General features: G+C 39.9%; 2 protein-coding genes across 2 annotated transcripts; both read right to left on the bottom strand.

The window, feature by feature from the left end:
- Positions 1-2158: 2158 nt before the first annotated feature.
- On the bottom strand, positions 2159-11049 carry LOC308312437 (uncharacterized protein; the record flags this gene model as incomplete). The annotated part of the gene is made up of 5 exons (XM_080759043.1): positions 10768-11049; positions 8972-9064; positions 7491-7628; positions 3323-3460; positions 2159-2166 (listed from the first exon to the last, which is right to left on the bottom strand). Exons 1-5 carry the CDS (start codon positions 11036-11038, stop codon positions 2159-2161), a joined length of 648 nt encoding a protein of 215 aa, XP_080615169.1. The 5' UTR covers positions 11039-11049.
- A 2117-nt stretch (positions 11050-13166) lies between these two features.
- Positions 13167-17569, bottom strand: LOC308312436 (uncharacterized protein; the record flags this gene model as incomplete). Its single annotated transcript, XM_080759042.1, has 2 exons — positions 13167-14116; positions 17365-17569. 2 exons carry the CDS (start codon positions 17567-17569, stop codon positions 13167-13169), a joined length of 1155 nt encoding a protein of 384 aa, XP_080615168.1.
- Between the last annotated feature and the right edge of the window lie 1024 nt (positions 17570-18593).

The following is an 18593-nucleotide window of genomic DNA, read 5'->3' as shown; positions in this document are numbered from 1 at the left end:
TGCGCCAGCAGAGGGCAGTCCAACACAATCCTAATGTCAGCCTGTTCACTAATTTAAATCTTTCAAGTCAAGTCAAGTGACAGATCATAGACACACTTTCATAAAACTAAAGTGTGATCTAATTAAGCAGCATTTGATAAAACAAAATATAAACTCTAAATGCATTGTATGTTTATTTAGCAGTTGCTTGTCAGCAGCGGCATGTGTTCTAAAACATATTTTAAATTTCAAGTACCGTTATGACCACAACTCTGAGAGTGTACAAATGGAACCAAATTAATGGGGTCTATTTGGTTCCATTTGTACAATCTCAGAGTTACAGACGGGGTCTAGTTGGAACCCGCTCGAGTAAGTAAGCCAGCCAGAGGGTCCCTGACTGTATTTCACTTTGAAAACCACTACACCAATATCATGTACGCAATACTGTCTGTATGTATAATTATGATTGAAGCCGTGGTCAAAATTAGGTCTATACAGTAGGCTACAGCGCACACGTTCTTTAAAAGAGGGTCCAAGGCAGCTCTGTGGAAGTAGAAAAATCCTATATTTCATGAAAACAACAAGGGTTAAAAAAACGACCAGCTGCCTTCATCAGAATCGCTTCTTATTTTCTTCTTTATTATTTAACAAATATAGGCCTATATATAGGAATTGTTAAAGGGTTACATAGTTGAGATTTTTGGACATAAAGCTGTAGGAAATATATGCCATTATTATAGTGGTTGCAAATTATTATTATTATTATTTTTTATCCCACGATTTTGTAACCCATTTTTCACCCCTGTGTCAATTATCTAATGTGATCCTGGGCTCTACACATCCTCCGCCAACCTGGGGAGAGCAACGGACTTGAACTCATGTTTCCTTCATGCATGAGTGTCCGGAGAGCAACGGACTTGAACTCATGTTTCCTTCATGCATGAGTGTCCAAGTTGCTCCTTTACACCTGACAGGGGGAGTTACCCTGGTTGGACGTAGCGCGTGGAAGGAACACGTTATTCCAACCAGTTCCTTTCCCCTCCATCAGGCGCCCCGGCTGGCCAGGGGGAGGCAGTTTAGAGACCAGGATTGCTGCATGTTTTTTGTGAGGGTACCTACCCTAGGGGACACGGGGAGAACATGCAAACTCCACACAGAAAGGCCCTTTCGCCAACCCCCGCCTTCAGGTATGGGCACTGATGACGCGGAGGAGGAAACACGCCACCAGCACCCAGCAAATTATTATTTGGTTGCAAATTATTTCACACCCCAGACGTCACCTGTTCGAGTCCCTTACATCCGGAAGGCTGAAGGTCATCAAGGCCAGAACCAACAGGCTTTTTCCCAAAGGCTGTGAAGACACTGCTCAGTTCACATATATATGCACACACACACACACACACACACACACACACACACACACACACACACGCTTTTTGTTCCATTTATTTATGTGCATGTATTTATGCTTATTTTCATAGTTTTACATTGGAGAATGGAGATTTGTTTGTCAGTAAGAGTGAAAATCAGTATACAGGACAAGCTGTGTCATTCTTGAGCCAATTAAATTAAATATATTGTATTCATTTTGTGTACGCTTCTAAACGTCATTAACATATATTTCTTTACAAAAAGGGTGAAGTGTCCCTTTAAGCACAAGGTATACAGGCTGTAAAATGGCTGCATTGTTCACAGTAGTTTTGATGGCAAGACATATTTGATAATATTCATGTAATGATAAAGCACACATGGAAGACTTGCAGTGTTGAAAACTTATATTATACCAAGCAAACAAAAAACATTATCAATATTCCCATAACCCTTTCCCAGGTATAAAAGGGTTTCTTTGAGTTCAGAAAAACTCCTCAATAAAGACACAAAACTGTAGAACAGTAAATAAATAATCAAACTAACTAACTCAAATGTCTCTGGCACCTACCAAATATGTACTAAATGTTTTATCAAGCTTTTTTTAAAGTGAAATATCCCTTATATTGAAAAATATGAATAGATCGTATTGTTCTACTAATAACCTAAGAGCTGAAGGGAATACAAAATAAATACAAAATAAACATTTGAAATTCCATCAAGTTGGATCGTAAATAAGATTTACATACATTTATTTTATTCAGTCATGTTTGTCAGATTATGTAATTCCTCAGCTTTAGAATCTTTGTCATTACCATCCTAGTTAAGAATTAGGGGTGCACGATTACGAAATTATGACCGATATCCGATCTCCGATTATTTGCAGGGTCTGTTTTCACAACTGAATGACTGAATGAGATGAGTAAACAAATACATGTAGATTTCTTTATCATTTTTATTTATTTTTATTGGTGAAAACCAATTAAATAATCTGTATTATTTTGTGAACATTCCGATACCGATATGGCATTTTTATGGCCAATTCCGATTTTGCTACTGATTAATTGTGCATCCCTATTAAGAACCAATGCTCATATAATGTCTCTGTGTGTGACTAACTTACATTAAAGGCTTTCCCTCCGGGTATGAGTCCTCATGTGTGTTTTTACTGTACCTTTCTCAGCAAAGCCTTTACCACATACTGTACACGAATAGGGCTTTTCGCCTGTATGAGTCCTCATGTGTATTTTTAGACTACCCGTCTGAGTAAAGCCTGTACCACAAACGGAACAAGAAAATGGCTTTTCACCTGTATGAGTCCTAATGTGTATTTTTAGACTACAATTTCTAGCAAAGCCTTTACCACATACTGTACAAGTATAGGGTTTTTCACCTGTATGAGTCGTCATGTGTGTTTTTAAATGACTTGCATCAATAAAGCCTTTACCACAAACCGTGCAAGTACAGGGCCTTTTGCCTGTATGATATATCATGTGTTTTTTTAGACGACTTGTATTAACAAAGCCTTTACCACAAACTGCGCAAGTACAGGGTTTTTCACCTGTATGAGTCATCATGTGTTTTTTTAGATTCCCCTTGTGTTTAAACATTTTGCCACACTCCGTACAACTACAATTTTTCTTCCCTGTGTGAGTTTGTTGTGATGATTTCAGGTCCTGGGACAGCTTGCACTGTCCTCCCACATTTTCTGTGTTTTGTGATTTCAGTGTGTTTAAAGCTGACTGATCTCCCCTAGTCTCCTCCCACTCATCACTGTCTTCAGCGTCAGATTCAGAACAGTGTGAAGAGAGAAGCTGCTCATCACTAGTTGGTTGTGATCGTACCCAGTACTCTACATAAGCTTGTGTTTTAATGTGCTCAGTTGAGGTAGCGGCTACAGGCTCTGTTTCTCCATTTTCATCGTCATCATCTTCATCTTCACTCTTCACTGCTAGTAATGTAAACGTTGACCCACCAGCCTCCTCTGCACTTTGAAGTAGCTCCTCTTGTTCATCTTTAATGTGTGGAGGTTGCGGTTCCTCCTGGACCAGACTGGAGCTCCTCTCCTCTTCAGGTGGAACCTCCTTTTTACACACAGGGACGTGCAGGAAGTCTAGGAAAAACATGAATGGACACACGTATCATTAAGTGCCAGGTGACACAAGCGCTGTCTCCGTTGTGCCAGGCCTAGTTCCGGTCCAGGACTTGTCCCAGTTGGTTGTCCCCATTCTCAATAGAAGTCTATGTAGGAAGTCCATGGGGCTAGTCTATTGGACTGAAGCCCCATGAAGTGAACGCAGTTTGCATAACTCTGTCTATATTTAAGGCTCTGGTTTACACATCAATCAAAAATAAATTCTATAAAAGTTTTGAAACTTGTACAAAGGGAGACTATCAAGCTTGGAACGGCTGGTCCGGTGCATCACAGGAACAAGAGAACAACAGATGCAGAAGGAGGAGAGGACACTGGAGCAGCACGGACATTTAAGACTTTTATTATGAGCTAATATACACAAAAATGACTAACGTTTCGACCTTGCGGTCTTCATCAGAGTCATGAAACTTGTACCGTATATACAGTATTAACAGATTACACTTTGTCCACATGTTCCAAATTTAAATGTGATGGCGTGCTGACTGCACTCTGTGCTGTAAATCATGTGACTGCTGTTTGTTTACATTGCAGCGCTCTCAGTGCGAGACGAGCTGAACGAGAGGTGAAAGTTAGATCAGTGAGTCTTCTGGAGCAGGTTAGTTAATACTTAACCGCAAAGCTTCAGTTCATTCTAATTCTAAAGTTAATTCTAATTTGGTCTAAAATTTAGACCAAATTAGAATTAACTTTAGAATTAGAATTGATCCATTTAGACTCTAAATGGATCATGAATCGCCACATTGGACCTCTTTGTGGGCCGCAAAATTCCAGTCACCAGTTTGACACCCCTGATTTAGATCAACGCAGGGCTCATTGATGTTGTCACATTGTTTATGTTTAAATCGATAACTGTTTGATTATCATCGGTACCTACCCACTTTCACCAACAAAAAAAAGAGGGTGGGGGTCTTTATGTGTGTAATATGTGGTTTTAGATATTTTAGATTGTAGCAGTGACATCAGAGACACTGTGCTCACTGCTACAATCTAAAATATCTAAAACCACATATTACACACATAAATACCCCCAGGAAAGTGTTCTAAAGCTTCTAAATGTCATTAACATATTTCTTTTTGCAAAAAGAGTGAAGTGTCCCTTTAAGCACAAGGTATACAGGCTGTAAAATGGCTGCATTGTTCACAGTAGTTTTGGGGTAAATACAAGACATATTTGATAACATTCATGTAATGATAAAGCTAAAAGCACACATGGAAGACTTGTAGTGTTGAAAACTTATATTATACCAAGCAAACAAAAAACATTATCAATATCCCCATAACCCTTTCCCAGGTATAAAAGGGTTTCTTTGAGTTCAGAAAGACTCCTCAATAAAGACACAAAACTGTAGAACAGTAAATAAGTAATCAAACTAACTCAAATGTCTCTGGCACCTACCAAATATGTGCTAAATGTTTTATCAAGCTTTTTTTAAAGTGAAATATCCCTTATATTGAAAAATATGAATAGATCGTATTGTTCTACTAATAACCTAAGAGCTGAAGGGAATACAAAATAAATACAAAATAAACATTTGAAATTCCATCAAGTTGGATCGAAAATAAGATTTACATACATTTATTTTATTCAGTCATGTTTGTCAGATTATGTAATTCCTCAGCTTTAGAATCTTTGTCATTACCATCCTAGTTAAGAATTAGGGGTGCACGATTACGAAATTATGACCGATATCCGATCTCCGATTATTTGCAGGGTCTGTTTTCACAACTGAATGACTGGATGAGATGAGTAAACAAATACATGTAGATTTCTTTATAATTTTTATTTATTTTTGTTGGTGAAAACCAATTAAATAATCTGTATTATTTTGTGAACATTCAGATACCGATATGGCATTTTTATGGCCGATATGGCCAATTCCGATTATGCTACTGATTCATTGTGCATCCCTATTAAGAACCAATGCTCATATAATGTCTCTGTGTGTGACTAACTTAAGTTAAAGGCTTTCCCTCCTGGTATGAGTCCTCATGTGTGTTTTTACAGTACGTTTCTCAGCAAAGCCTTTACCACATACTGTACACGAATAGAGCTTTTGGCCTGTATGAGTCCTCAAGTGTGTTTTTAGACCAGTCATCTGAGTAAAGCTTGAACCACAAACAGTACACGAAAAGGGCCTTTCGCCTGTATGAGTCCTCATGTGTTTTTCTACTGTACCTTTCTCGGCAAAGCCTTTACCACATACTGTACACGAATAGGGCTTTTCGCCTGTATGAGTCCTCATGTGTATTTTTAGACTACCCGTCTGAGTAAAGCCTGTACCACAAACGGAACAAGAAAATGGCTTTTCGCCTGTATGAGTCCTAATGTGTTTTTTTAGATTACCTCTGGTAACAAAGCCTTTACCACAGACTGTACAAGAAAAGGGCTTTTCGCCTGTATGAGTCCTCATGTGTTTTTCTACTGTACCTTTCTCGGCAAAGCCTTTACCACATACTGTACACGGATAGGGCTTTTCGCCTGTATGAGTTCTCATGTGCTGTTTTAGCTCACTCTTGCGCACACAGCCTTTACCACATAATGTACAAGAAAAGGGCTTTTCGCCTGTATGGGTCATCATGTGTGATTTTAGATGACTTGTGTCAACAAAGCCTTTCCCACAAACTGTACACAAAAGGGGCCTTTCGCCTGTATGAGTCCTCATGTGTGATTTTAGATGACTATTAATGACAAAGCTTTTACCGCATACTGTACAAGAAAAGGGCTTTTCGCCTGTATGAATCTTCATGTGATTGTTTAGATGACGTGTGCTAAGAGCATCTTTACCACAAACCGCACAAGAAAATGGCCTTTCGCCTGTATGAGTCCTCATGTGTATTTTTAGCTCACCCTTGTGAACATAGCCTTTACCACATACTGTACAAGAAAGAGGCTTTTTGCCTGTATGAGATATCATGTGTGTTTTTAGATGACTTATACTAACAGAGCCCTTACCACATACTGTGCAAGTATGGGGCTTTTCACCTGTATGAGTCATCATGTGTGTTTTTAGACCATCTTTATTAGCAAAGCCTCTACCACATACTGTGCAAGTATAGGGCTTTTCGCCTGTATGAGTCCTCATGTGTTTTTCTACTGTACTTTTCGCAGCAAAGCCTTTACCACATACTGTACACGAATAGGGCTTTTCGCCTGTATGAGTCCTCATGTGTATTTTTAGATAACTGTCAACAAAGCCTTTACCACAAACAGAACAAGAAAATGTCTTTTGCCGCTTTTCGCCTGTATGAGTCCTCATGTGTATTTTTAGACTACCCGTCTGAGTAAAGCCTGTACCACAAACGGAACAAGAAAATGGCTTTTCGCCTGTATGAGTCATAATGTGTATTTTTAGACTACAATTTCTAGCAAAGCCTTTACCACATACTGTACAAGTATAGGGTTTTTCACCTGTATGAGTCGTCATGTGTGTTTTTAAATGACTTGCCTCAATAAAGCCTTTACCACAAACCGTGCAAGTACAGGGCCTTTTGCCTGTATGATATATCATGTGTTTTTTTAGACGACTTGTATCAACAAAGCCTTTACCACAAACTGCGCAAGTACATGGTTTTTCACCTGTATGAGTCATCATGTGTTTTTTTAGATTTCCCTTGTGTTTAAACATTTTGCCACACTCCGTACAACTACAACTTTTCTTCCCTGTGTGAGTTTGTTGTGATGATTTCAGGTCCTGGGCCAGCTTGCGCTGTCCTCCCACATTTTGTGTGTTTTGTGATTTCAGTGTGTTTAAAGCTGACTGATCTCCCCTAGTCTCCTCCCACTCATCACTGTCTTCAGCGTCAGATTCAGAACAGTGTGAAGAGAGAAGCTGCTCATCACTAGTTGGTTGTGATCGTACCCAGTACTCTACATAAGCTTGTGTTTTAATGTGCTCGGTTGAGGTAGCGGCTACAGGCTCTGTTTCTCCATTTTCATCATCGTCATCATCTTCACTCTTCATTGCTAGTAATGTCAACGTTGACCCACCAGCCTCCTCTGGTCTTTGAAGTAGCTCCTCCTGTTCATCTTTAATCTGTGGAGGTTGTGGTTCCTCCGGGACCGGACTGAAGCTCCTCTCCTCTTCAGGTGGAACCTCCTTTTTACACACAGGGACGTGCAGGAAGTCTAGAAAAAAACATGAATGGACACACGTATCATTAAGTGCCAGGTGACACAAGCGCTGTCTCCGTTGTGCCAGTCCAGGACTTGTCCCAGTTGGTTGTCCCCATTCTCAATAGAAGTCTATGTAGGAAGTCCATGGGGCTAGTCTATTGGACTGAAGCCCCATTAAGTGAACGCAGTTTGCACAACTCTGTCTATATTTAAGGCTCTGGTTTGCATCAAAAATAAATTCTATAAAAGTTTTGAAGTCTACCAACCAATCTCGAGCCTGGAACGGCTGGTCCGGTGCATCACAGGAACAAGAGAACAACAGATGCAGAAGGAGGAGAGGACACTGGAGCAGCACGGACATTTACGGACACTTTTATTAGGAGCTAATATACACGCAAATTGTAACTGTTGCCACTATGAGTAATATAATTTGTATATTTCTCTAAGACAAAGTTCATAAGAAGGCTAAAATAAGTTCATAATTAAGAAGTTCATATTCATGTTAAACCCTTATTTCATGTATTTTTCTTGTAAAGTTGTTGTGGTGCTTTTATTTTGAAGGGTCAAAGTCCTGTTCTGTCTGTGTCTCAAGTGATTCCCTTCCTTGTTATGCACGCAGCCAACGAGGTATTTGTTGTTTGTTTTGTCTGTATTTTACTGTGAAATGTTTTGCATCTACATGCTGTGCATGCCATTTTATGTTAATTGTAACGTGCTTGTTTTACTTTATTGTTTATAGTTTTCACGGTGTGTTTTGAGATCGCCTTCTTCAAATAAATCAGTAGAGGAAACCACATGTGTCTGTCTGTGCTCGGAGGGAGTTACACAAATGACTAACGTTTCGACCTTGCGGTCTTCATCAGAGTCATGAAACTTGTACCGTATATACAGTATTAACAGATTACTCTTTGTCCACATGTTCCAAATTTAAATGTGATGGTGTGCTGTAAATCATGTGACCGCTGTTTGTTTACATTGCAGCGCTCTCAGTGCGAGACGAGCTGAACGAGAGGTGAAAGTTAGATCAGTGAGTCTTCTGGAGCAGGTTAGTTAATACTTAACCGCAGAGCTTCAGTTAATTCTAATTCTAAAGTTAATTCTAATTTGGTTGTAATACTTTTACAACCGAACCATCATCGGATTCATGATCCATTTAGAATCTAAATGGCCACATTGGACCTCTTCGTGGGCCGCAAAATGCCCACGGATCACCAGTTTGACACCCCTGATTTAGATCAACGCAGGGCTCATTGATGTTGTCACATTGTTAATGTTAAAATCTATAACCGGTTGATTATCATCGGTACCGACCCACTTTCACCAACAAAAAAAAAAAGAGGGTGCTTGAAACTTACTGAAATCATGGTTGACTTCAGGTTCCTGATTAATAGAAACAGCCGTGGCTGGAGAACTGATCTTCACCTGCAGACTGGACTCCACACACTGCTCTGGAATGAAGGAATACAACAAATACTTTAATAATAAATAATAAAATTAATAGGACTTAATAAAGAAATCTATGGATTTTTACAGCTAACGCAGAGGCAGCATTTGCAACCTGGACTACATGTTGTCTCAGTAAGACAGCTCTCCCCCTATCCACAAGGAAGAGCAGTGCACCAAAGAATTATGGGAATTGTAGTACAGGAAGGTAGTGAGACCAGTGTCCATGACATCAGAGACACTGTGCTCACTGCTACAATCTAAAATATCTAAAACCACATATTACACACATAAAGACCCCCAGGAAAGTGTTCTAAAGCTTCTAAACATCATTAACATATATTTTTTTGAAGTGTCCCTTTAACATGCTAATGCTATGCTGCTCCGTAGAAAGGTCTTGCACAACGAAAATAGCAGATCTACAAGCTCACAAGGCGTCCATCCGTGAGGCAGTGTAGACTTGTAACTTTAACAGCTGTTGTGAATTTCGGCCAATCAGAACGGCAGCTGCAAAGCCAGCCTGCATGCATTTCACTGGCTGTGCTCGGCTGTGTTAACCCTTCACAGTGAAGGGAGCGAAGGCTTCACTCCATGTTCGTTTCAGAAAACGGTGTTTGAAACTTTTAATGCTTGATTGTATGGGAAGAAATAAGAAGATACAGAAGATACAGGGGGGCCCTATACAGCAATCTCATCAAATTCTACTTCATTAAAACATTTCAAACATAAGTTTAGGACCAACTTAATTGACCAGATCACCTAATTATATTTCTTTGCATCATCTATTCTTTTCTCTAATCATGTAAATAACCAAACATTTCTAATCGTGTTCTTGTTGTGTTTTTGTTTTGTTGTTTTGTTTATGTTTTATATACTGCAATCATGTTTTCTGGATATTCTATATCTCATGTACAATGTTTCATTATAATCTATATAGGTAGAGGCCTCGTATAAGCCCCTTGGGCTTTTTTGCCTCAGCCTAGCACCTTACCATTCTCATATTTATATGTTCACTGTGTGTGTTATTTTCTTTTTTATACTGTGCTGAATAAATAAATACAAATACAAATAATTATAATTTACCGCCGACTAATCGATTTGTATGGTATTCATGTCGACTATCAAAAATCACGTTTGGTTAATGCCCTAGCGGCTTATAGTCCGGTGTGGCTTGTATACGTACATATTTGGGATTTTCCCTAAATGTTTTTATTGACCTTTATTCAGGGAAGACCATTGAGACTGAGAGCATGCTCTCTTTTTCAAGGACGGCCTGAGTACAAATGTACAACATAATCACAAAGTACAAAAACCCCCCAAAAATAACACTATTTTGCACAAGGTGAAATATATGATGCTATTACACTGTAGGTTTACAGAAAACAGGTACAGTCATTATGTGATTGTGGGGGTCCCTCTACTGTACCCTCTACTTTACTGTACTGTACTGGCACACCCAAAATCATCATATATACAGTTAATACGTGCATGTGTGTGTGTGTGTGTGTGTGTGTGTGTGTGTGTGTGTGTGTGTGTGTGTGTGTGTGTGTGTGTGTGTGTTAGGTTGCACACAGGTGGTGAAAAACAACCATGCTATTTTCGTGCTCATACCCACCCAGGCGGCCAGACACCCAGCCAGGCACGCACCCAGCCACACAAAAATACATCTACGAGAGTCTCTAAATCTTAGGCTATGTGTAACACATACCTGCAGTGATGTGTACATCAATGTCTTGTTTCTCCAGCACAGTTCCTTCTAGTGTCTCCATCTCTCTCTGGAAAAGGTTGCAAAAGAACACCGCAGCAGCACTGAGGCTCTCCAACACAAACACTCTGACACGAAGCTTCAGCTGACACAAATCATCAACACCGCTGTGTTGGTCCAAAACACACACTATCTCCTCTCCCACCGACGTCATGTGTTCGTTTATCTTCAGCCGTACAGACTCCATTTGACACGTTTTTACCTCCTTCATCATGATACGTTGTTTTTAGCACCACTCTGTTGATTTCACACCACGAGGAAAAAGAACCATAGAGCTAAAAGGCTAACAACCATAGAGTAATAAGCTAACAACCTCTATGCGTTTCAAGCATGCGCAGCAGCGACATACCAAAGCCTAGGCTACACGCCGTTTGCTTGCAAAGGCTCTGCCTTTCGCCCCCTGCTGGAGGAGGTGTGTAACTGGACGCACGGATTGAATACTTTAGTATTCAGCATTCAGTTTGCGAAAAAACTGCTACTGCGAGGATATATTGTAAGTAACCAGGAAAAGCACTAAGACTTGTTCATCAGGGTACTCCATTTTCAATTAATCAGAACATTTAAAGGTTTTTAGATTTAAAAATCTAAAATCAATCATCTAAAGTTAACCAATATTCTAAAAGGAAACATACATACAGACAGAAACAGACATGACAAATATAGAATAGCATCAACACATATAAAACACTGTACAGAATTAAAAAAAAAATAATGGGGAAAAAAGATAATAAACATGGGTAAACAAAGATAGATAATAGATAATTAGATATGTATTAGTTTGGTCAGCAGCTGCAATGTTGGTGAGATAAATGTTGAGGGAAAGTATAGACGTTTTTTCTTTTTTGAATAATGGATGAGAGCTGAGCTCCAAAGGTAAGCAATAAGGTCAGGAAATACAGGTTCAAGCTCATTTTTATAGTATTAGTCATAGTATAAATTCCATTTAGTTTTAGTCACATTTGAAATGTTTTTAGTTGACTAAATATCACAAGATTTTAGTCCATTTATACTTGGCATTGTGCTGAACATAGCCAATCTACAAGCCCACAGCGTGGCCCGGTGTGACGTGTTGTGGGCTTGTAGATTGCCTATTTTCAGAGTGAAACACAGACGCATTGAATGACTTGCCTTACTTCTTTCTACTGGATCTCTTACTACACAATAGTCCATCTTAGTCTAGTTTTTATTTGTTGTGAAAATGGGTTTGTATCTTTATTTAGTTTGTCGTCAGTGAAAAAGGTAGTTGACGAACATTGTCAGTTTTAGTCGACAAAATTAATGAAGCTGCACCTAAAGAAAGAAAAAGAAAGTTAACCCGTTCTGAACGGGAACCCATTTTGGTGTTAGCATTATGTCATGCTTTAGCTATTGAAAAATAGCAGATCTACAAGCTCGTAGGTCTGCTATTTTTGAAAAATCGAAAAACGACTGACATTTTTAGAATCTGATCTCAGGTCAGAATGGGTTAATCAGACCAGTGTGTTGTCCAGTGGAAACCTCGTATGAATCTGATCTCAGGTCAGAATGGGTTAACAAGCAACTGTCAGGAAAAGGAAAATAAAAACGCCACCAATGCCAGATTGTTTAGGAACACTTGTGTAGTTTAGTCTATTCATATTTTGATAGCAGGTGTAGCTACTGTATGTGAATGTGTATGTACATTTCTGTAATGAAAAAGCAATCATAGAGAATCTATATGAGAATATATATATTGTTGAAACCTTTATTAAACCAAACAAACAAAAAAATATGTATTATCAATATTTATTTTCCCAGTTATAAAAGGGTTTCTTTGAGTTTAGAAACAATATATACTGTACACACATTGAACTCTGTAGAATGTATATAAGAAATCAAACTAACTCAACCGTCTCTGGCATCTAGTACCAAATATGAACTATGATTATTTTATAATATTTAACAATCCAAACAACATGCATGTCAACACAATGAACAGCTATACATACAGCCAGCACCATGTCAGCACCAGTATTGCATGAATACAAATGATTATAATAATTATTGATTGCATATTAATTAATATAATAATGAACATTAAAAAAAAATTAATCCTGAAAAATGGTGCTCATATTGTTTTACTAATAACCTGGGATAGGCACAATAAGCCATTGGCTTCAGCCTAAAATGAATACATGTAATGTAATGTTTTGCTTTTTTTTATGACCAAAATAAAACTGAACTGAACTGAACCTAAGAACTGAAGGGAATAATACAAGATAATAAAAAACATTTAAAATTCCATCATGTTGAATAAAAAAAATAAGATCCATACACAAGATCAAAGAAAAATCTATTAACAAGAAACCAATAGTTTAATTTATTCACGTCACGTTTGTCAGGTTATGTGATTCCTCGTCTTTAGAATCTTTGTTATTGCCATCCTGGATTAGATTTAGGCTTTCCCCGACCCCCTGTAGTGTATGTGTCTGTATGTGTCTTTTCAGATCACTTGTGTCACGACAACCTTTACCACATACTGTACACAAAAAGGGCTTTCCCGCTGAATGAGTCCTCATGTGTCTTTTTAGAGTACCCGTTTCGGCAAAGTTTTTACCACAGACTGCACAAGAAAGAGGCTTTTCGCCCGTATGAGTCCTCATGTGTCTTTTTAGATGACTAGTGTTAACACAGCCTCTACCACAAACTGTGCAGGCATAGGGCTTTTCGCCTGTGTGAGTCCTCAGGTGTATCTTTAGATTACCCATCTGAGTAAAGCCTGTACCACAAACAATACAAGAAAATGGCTTTTCGCCCGTGTGAGTCATCATGTGTTTATTTAGATTTCCCCTTTGATTAAACATTTTTCCACACTCTGTACAGGTAAAACATTTATTCCCCGTGTGACTCTTCATGGAGTCAGTTTGTTTTGGTGATTGCAGGTCCTGGGACAGCATGCACTGTCCTCCCACGTTGTGTGTGTTTAAATCGGACTGATCTCTCCTAGTCTCCTTCCACTCATCACAGTGTGAAGAGAGGAGCTGGTCATCACCAGTTTGTTGCGATCGTACCCAGTACTCCACATAAGCTTGCGTTTTCATGTGTTCAGTTGAGGTGCCGGCTACAGGCTCTGTCCCTCCGTTTTCATCATCATCAGCTTCACTTTTTACTGCTAGTAATGTCACCGTTGACCCACCAGCCTCCTCTGGTCTTTGAAGTAGCTCCTCCTGTTCATCTTTAATCTGTGGAGGTTGTGGTTCCTCCTGGACAGGACTGGAGCTCCTCTCCTCTTCAGATGTAACCTCCTCTTTACACACAGTGACGTGGAGAAAGTCTAGGAAAAAAAATACAAAGACTCTATAAGAGGTTTGAATCGTGTACCTCAGTGCAAGATTAGTAGTGGATGACTGGCTGGAAAGAATAACAGACTAGTATCTGTTTTACTGTGTGCTTGCAGGTTGCCAAGTCTGTGCAACCTTTTGTTCGGGAGGTAGGGTCAAATACACGATAAACCGGAAGTGGTATTTATTTTATTAAATTGGAGGTCTGTAAGACCACCCACCACGTTTGAGTCCTGTAGCATGCTGGAGACCAGAGTTACGGCTGTTTAAAGCCTAGCCAATAGGAAGACAGTGGGGGCGGTGCTTAATATAATCCATGCTTTCGTCACAACACGCTTAGATTACTGCAACTCACTATATTCCGGACTCAATAAAAATAACTATCTCCCGTCTTCAAATGGTACAGAACTCAGCAGCCAGATTACTGACCAACCCCAGAAGGCCTGACCACATTACCCCTGTCCTCGACTCCCTCCACTGGCTGCCTGTTCATTTTAGGATTGGTTTTATATTTGAATTACCACTTTTAAAGGCACTACAAGGCTTGGCCCCCATTTATATAAAATACATGCTGGAGCCCCATAGGCCAACACGTAGCCTTAGATCGGCAAGCAAGGCTCTCCTGGAGGTTCCGGCTACCCAGCTCGTCACCATGGGTGAGCAGCAGGCTTTCTCGGCCCGGGCACCTAAGCTGTGGAATGTCTTACCAGAGGCCCTAAGACACATCACCATACAGAGTTATTTTAAATCACAGCTAAAAACACACTTGTTCACGATGGCTTTTACTTTAATTATTGATCGTTTTATATTGTGTTCACCCGTTTCCTATATTGGAAAGCACTTTGTAACATTGTTTTAAAAAGTTATTTATAAATAACGTTTATTATTATTATTATTATTATTATTATGTTATATGTTACAGCCTGTCCTGTAAACACCCACCACATTTGAGACCTGTAGCATGCTGGAGACCAGAGTTACGCTGTTTAAAGCCCAACCAATAGGAAGACAGCGGGGGCGGAGCTTAATATGTTACAGCCTGTCTAGCCCGGGCATCATTTCATTTAGGGTATATGATATGATCCTGTCAGGAACGGATGATATCGTTACGTCATGTTGTAGTATTGTTTTGTAGTCGACAGGCAGGAACAACAGGCGGCAACTTCCTTTTCCCTCAAACTGATTTTTCTCAATAAAAGCTACAGACTACGAGAGCTTTTATTGTTATTCTTCCGGTTTGAGGGAAAAGGAAGTTGCCGCCCTGTTGTTCCTGCCTGTCGACTACAAAACAATACTACAACATGACGTAACGATATCATCCTGATGACTACAAAACAATGACTACAACATGACGTAACGATATCATCCTGAAGACTACAAAACAATACTACAACATGCCGTAACGATATCATCCTGATGACTACAAAACAATGACTACAACATGACGTAACGATATCATCCTGATGACTACAAAACAATACTACAACATGACGTAACGATTTCATCCTGATGACTACAAAACAATACTACAACATGACGTAACAATATCATCCTTATGACTACAAAACAATACTACAACATGACGTAACGATATCATCCGCTCCCGACCGGATCATACGGACTTTTGAAACAGAGACCAGGCTTTCCTCCGAGGTGGTGGAAAGCCTGGTGAGGCGAGGTTACAGCCTGACCTGTAACAACACCCACCAAGTTTGAGACCTGTAGCATGCTGGGGATTGGAGTTATGGCTGCTTAAAGCCCAGCCAGTAGGAAGACAGCGGGGGCGGGGCTTAATATGTTACAGCCTATCCTGTAAGACCACCCACCAAGTTTGAGACCTGTAGCATGAAGGGGATTGAAGTTATGACTGTTTAAAGCCCAGCCAATAGGAACCAATGATCGACCCCCTGGAAATTCCTCAAGGACCCCTGGGAGTCCCCGGACCACACTTTGGTGAGAGAGGAGAGGAGAGTTCATGGTGACCACGTAACAGATTCAATGTTGTGAATCAAAGAGACTCTTCTACCATCCATCCATTTAATCTGTTGTCGGGTCGCGGGGGCAACAGCTCCACCAGAGAGCCCCAATATCTCAACCAATATTTTGACAGTATTTTGCATAATTTATTTTGGCATAGTTAAACAGTATGCCGGGACAAGTGTGTTTGTCAAAATACTGTCGTTATGCTTTGAGAGCGTTTTTGAAGGAGTCAAGGGATACGCATGTCTTTAATGACTGTTGGTAGGGCGTTCCACATTTTGGTGGCATAGGAGCGAAAATAATTGAGTCCCTTGTTTGTGACGAATCTGGGTTGCTGGTGTGTATACTTGCAGACTGCAAGTCGCAGTGTACAGTTTGTTGTTTGTGTAACAGCACGTAGGCCTACCTGCAGTGTGTAGTTTGTTGTTTGTGTAACAGCACGTAGGCCTACCTGCAGTGTGTAGTTTGTTGTTTGTGTAACAGCACGTAGGCCTAGCCGCAATTTGCAACTCTAGATTTTTTTTACAATTGGTTGAATCTAGAGTTGCAATAACCTCCATCGACTTCCTATGCATGTTTTTTGGTTTGTGACCTCCTGGTCTTAAATTACGTTAAACTCACCAACATTGCAGCTGCAGTCCAAGCTTGAATTATCCTCTTTCAATCTGGTGTCGCTTGTTTATCATAAAAGTCCCCCGTAGAGATGTTATGAGCTACTTTCTGTCCAAAATATTCCAAGAGTGACAATATCGAGCCGCCATTTAGATTTTTGCAACGTGCCGTAAAACAAGATGTGAGGGGGAGCGCTTGTTTAATAGAATCTTACCTGCGCAGGTAAGACACCCAAAGAAGAGGCCGACGCCCTAGGGAGGGAGGGACGCTATTAAACAAGCACTCCCCCTCACATCTTGTTTTACGGCACGTTGCAAAAATCAAAATGGCGGCTCGATATTGTCACTCTTGGAATATTTTGGACAGAAAGTAGCTCATAACATCTCTACGGGGGACTTTTATGATAAACAAGCGACACCAGATTGAAAGAGGATAATTCAAGCTTGGACTGCAGCTGCAATGTTGGTGAGTTTAACGTAATTTAAGACCAGGAGGTCACAAACCAAAAAACATGCATAGGAAGTCGATGGAGGTTATTGCAACTCTAGATTCAACCAATTGTAAAAAAATCTAGAGTTGCAAATTGCGGCTAACGTAGGCCTACCTGCAGTGTGTAGTTTGTTGTTTGTGTAACAGCACGTAGGCCTACCTGCAGTGTGTAGATCGATGTCTTGTTTCTCCAGCAGAGTTCCTAGTGTCTCCATCTCTCTCTGGAAAAGGTTGCACATGAACACCGCAGCCGCACGGAGGCGCTCCAACACAAACACTCTGACATGAAGCTTCAGCTGACACAACTCATCAACACCGCTCTGTTGGTCGAAAACACAAAATATCTCCTCTCCCACCGACGTCATGTGTTCATTTATCTTCAGCCGCACAGACTCCATTTGACGCGTTTTTACCTCCATGAGACGTTTTTCACCGAGATACTAGAATTATGACTTATAATTATACAGTTATAATATATGGTTGTAAGGCTATGACCACGCTGACCAACACTACGATCTCATGCGTTATGTTATGACTTATGAATGCATATGGCACGCAATTAATACTTCCGGGGCAACGTGTTTCACACATGCGCATTACACACGATCCAAGTCAAGCTGCATGTTGCCTTCTTAAGTGGCTTTCGCCCCCAGGTGGAAGAGGTGTGTAAGTGAAGATGAGTAACTTGAGTAATTGTAATCACCCATACTTGGCATATAATTATGCGTGAAGCATGATTACAACAATTTAGAGCCCTTTCAGCCTCTCACGCTCTGCTCACCCTCAAGTATTTAAGTATTTAAGTATTCAAGTATTGAGGGTGCAGGTCTTGAGGGAGACGAGTCACCTATTATGTTTTTTTACAGTCTTTTACAGTCCCTTTCCTATATGATGAATTCCTGTTCTGTTCTACATAGAAGTGTCTATTTGTATGTCTCTAAATGTTTTGATGAATTGAACAATGTGGACCCTGTTGTAAACAAGTGTAATGCTTAATTGGGTCGTCCACTCACAGTTAACAGTCTCTGTAGCCTATTGAGTTTGTGCTTGAAATGTACTGTAATTCTACAAACTGTTAATAAATATTTCAATCAATCAATCAATCAGTCAGGGAGGCAATTAGACCTATAGAACGCCTGTGATCATTTAATTAACTTAAACGTACATTTTCATGTATCAGAGGCATAGATCCCGTCCTACTGTTCCTGGTTGAATTGAATTATAAATGCTCCGTTTGTACTCAACCATTAAATAATTCCAAAGACGTGGAGTGAAATAATGGTCCTCTAGTTGTATATATATCCATGTGAACGTTCTGGCACAAAACGTGTATTTAGTCAATTATCTCCAACTGCTGTGGACATTTCAAATAAGAAAATGTTGAAATAG

The sequence above is a fragment of the Protomyctophum bolini genome (genome assembly GCF_963924005.1).
Source record: "Protomyctophum bolini genome assembly, chromosome: 3".
Taxonomy (NCBI): domain Eukaryota; kingdom Metazoa; phylum Chordata; class Actinopteri; order Myctophiformes; family Myctophidae; genus Protomyctophum; species Protomyctophum bolini.
This window is presented reverse-complemented; position numbering and strand designations above follow the sequence as displayed.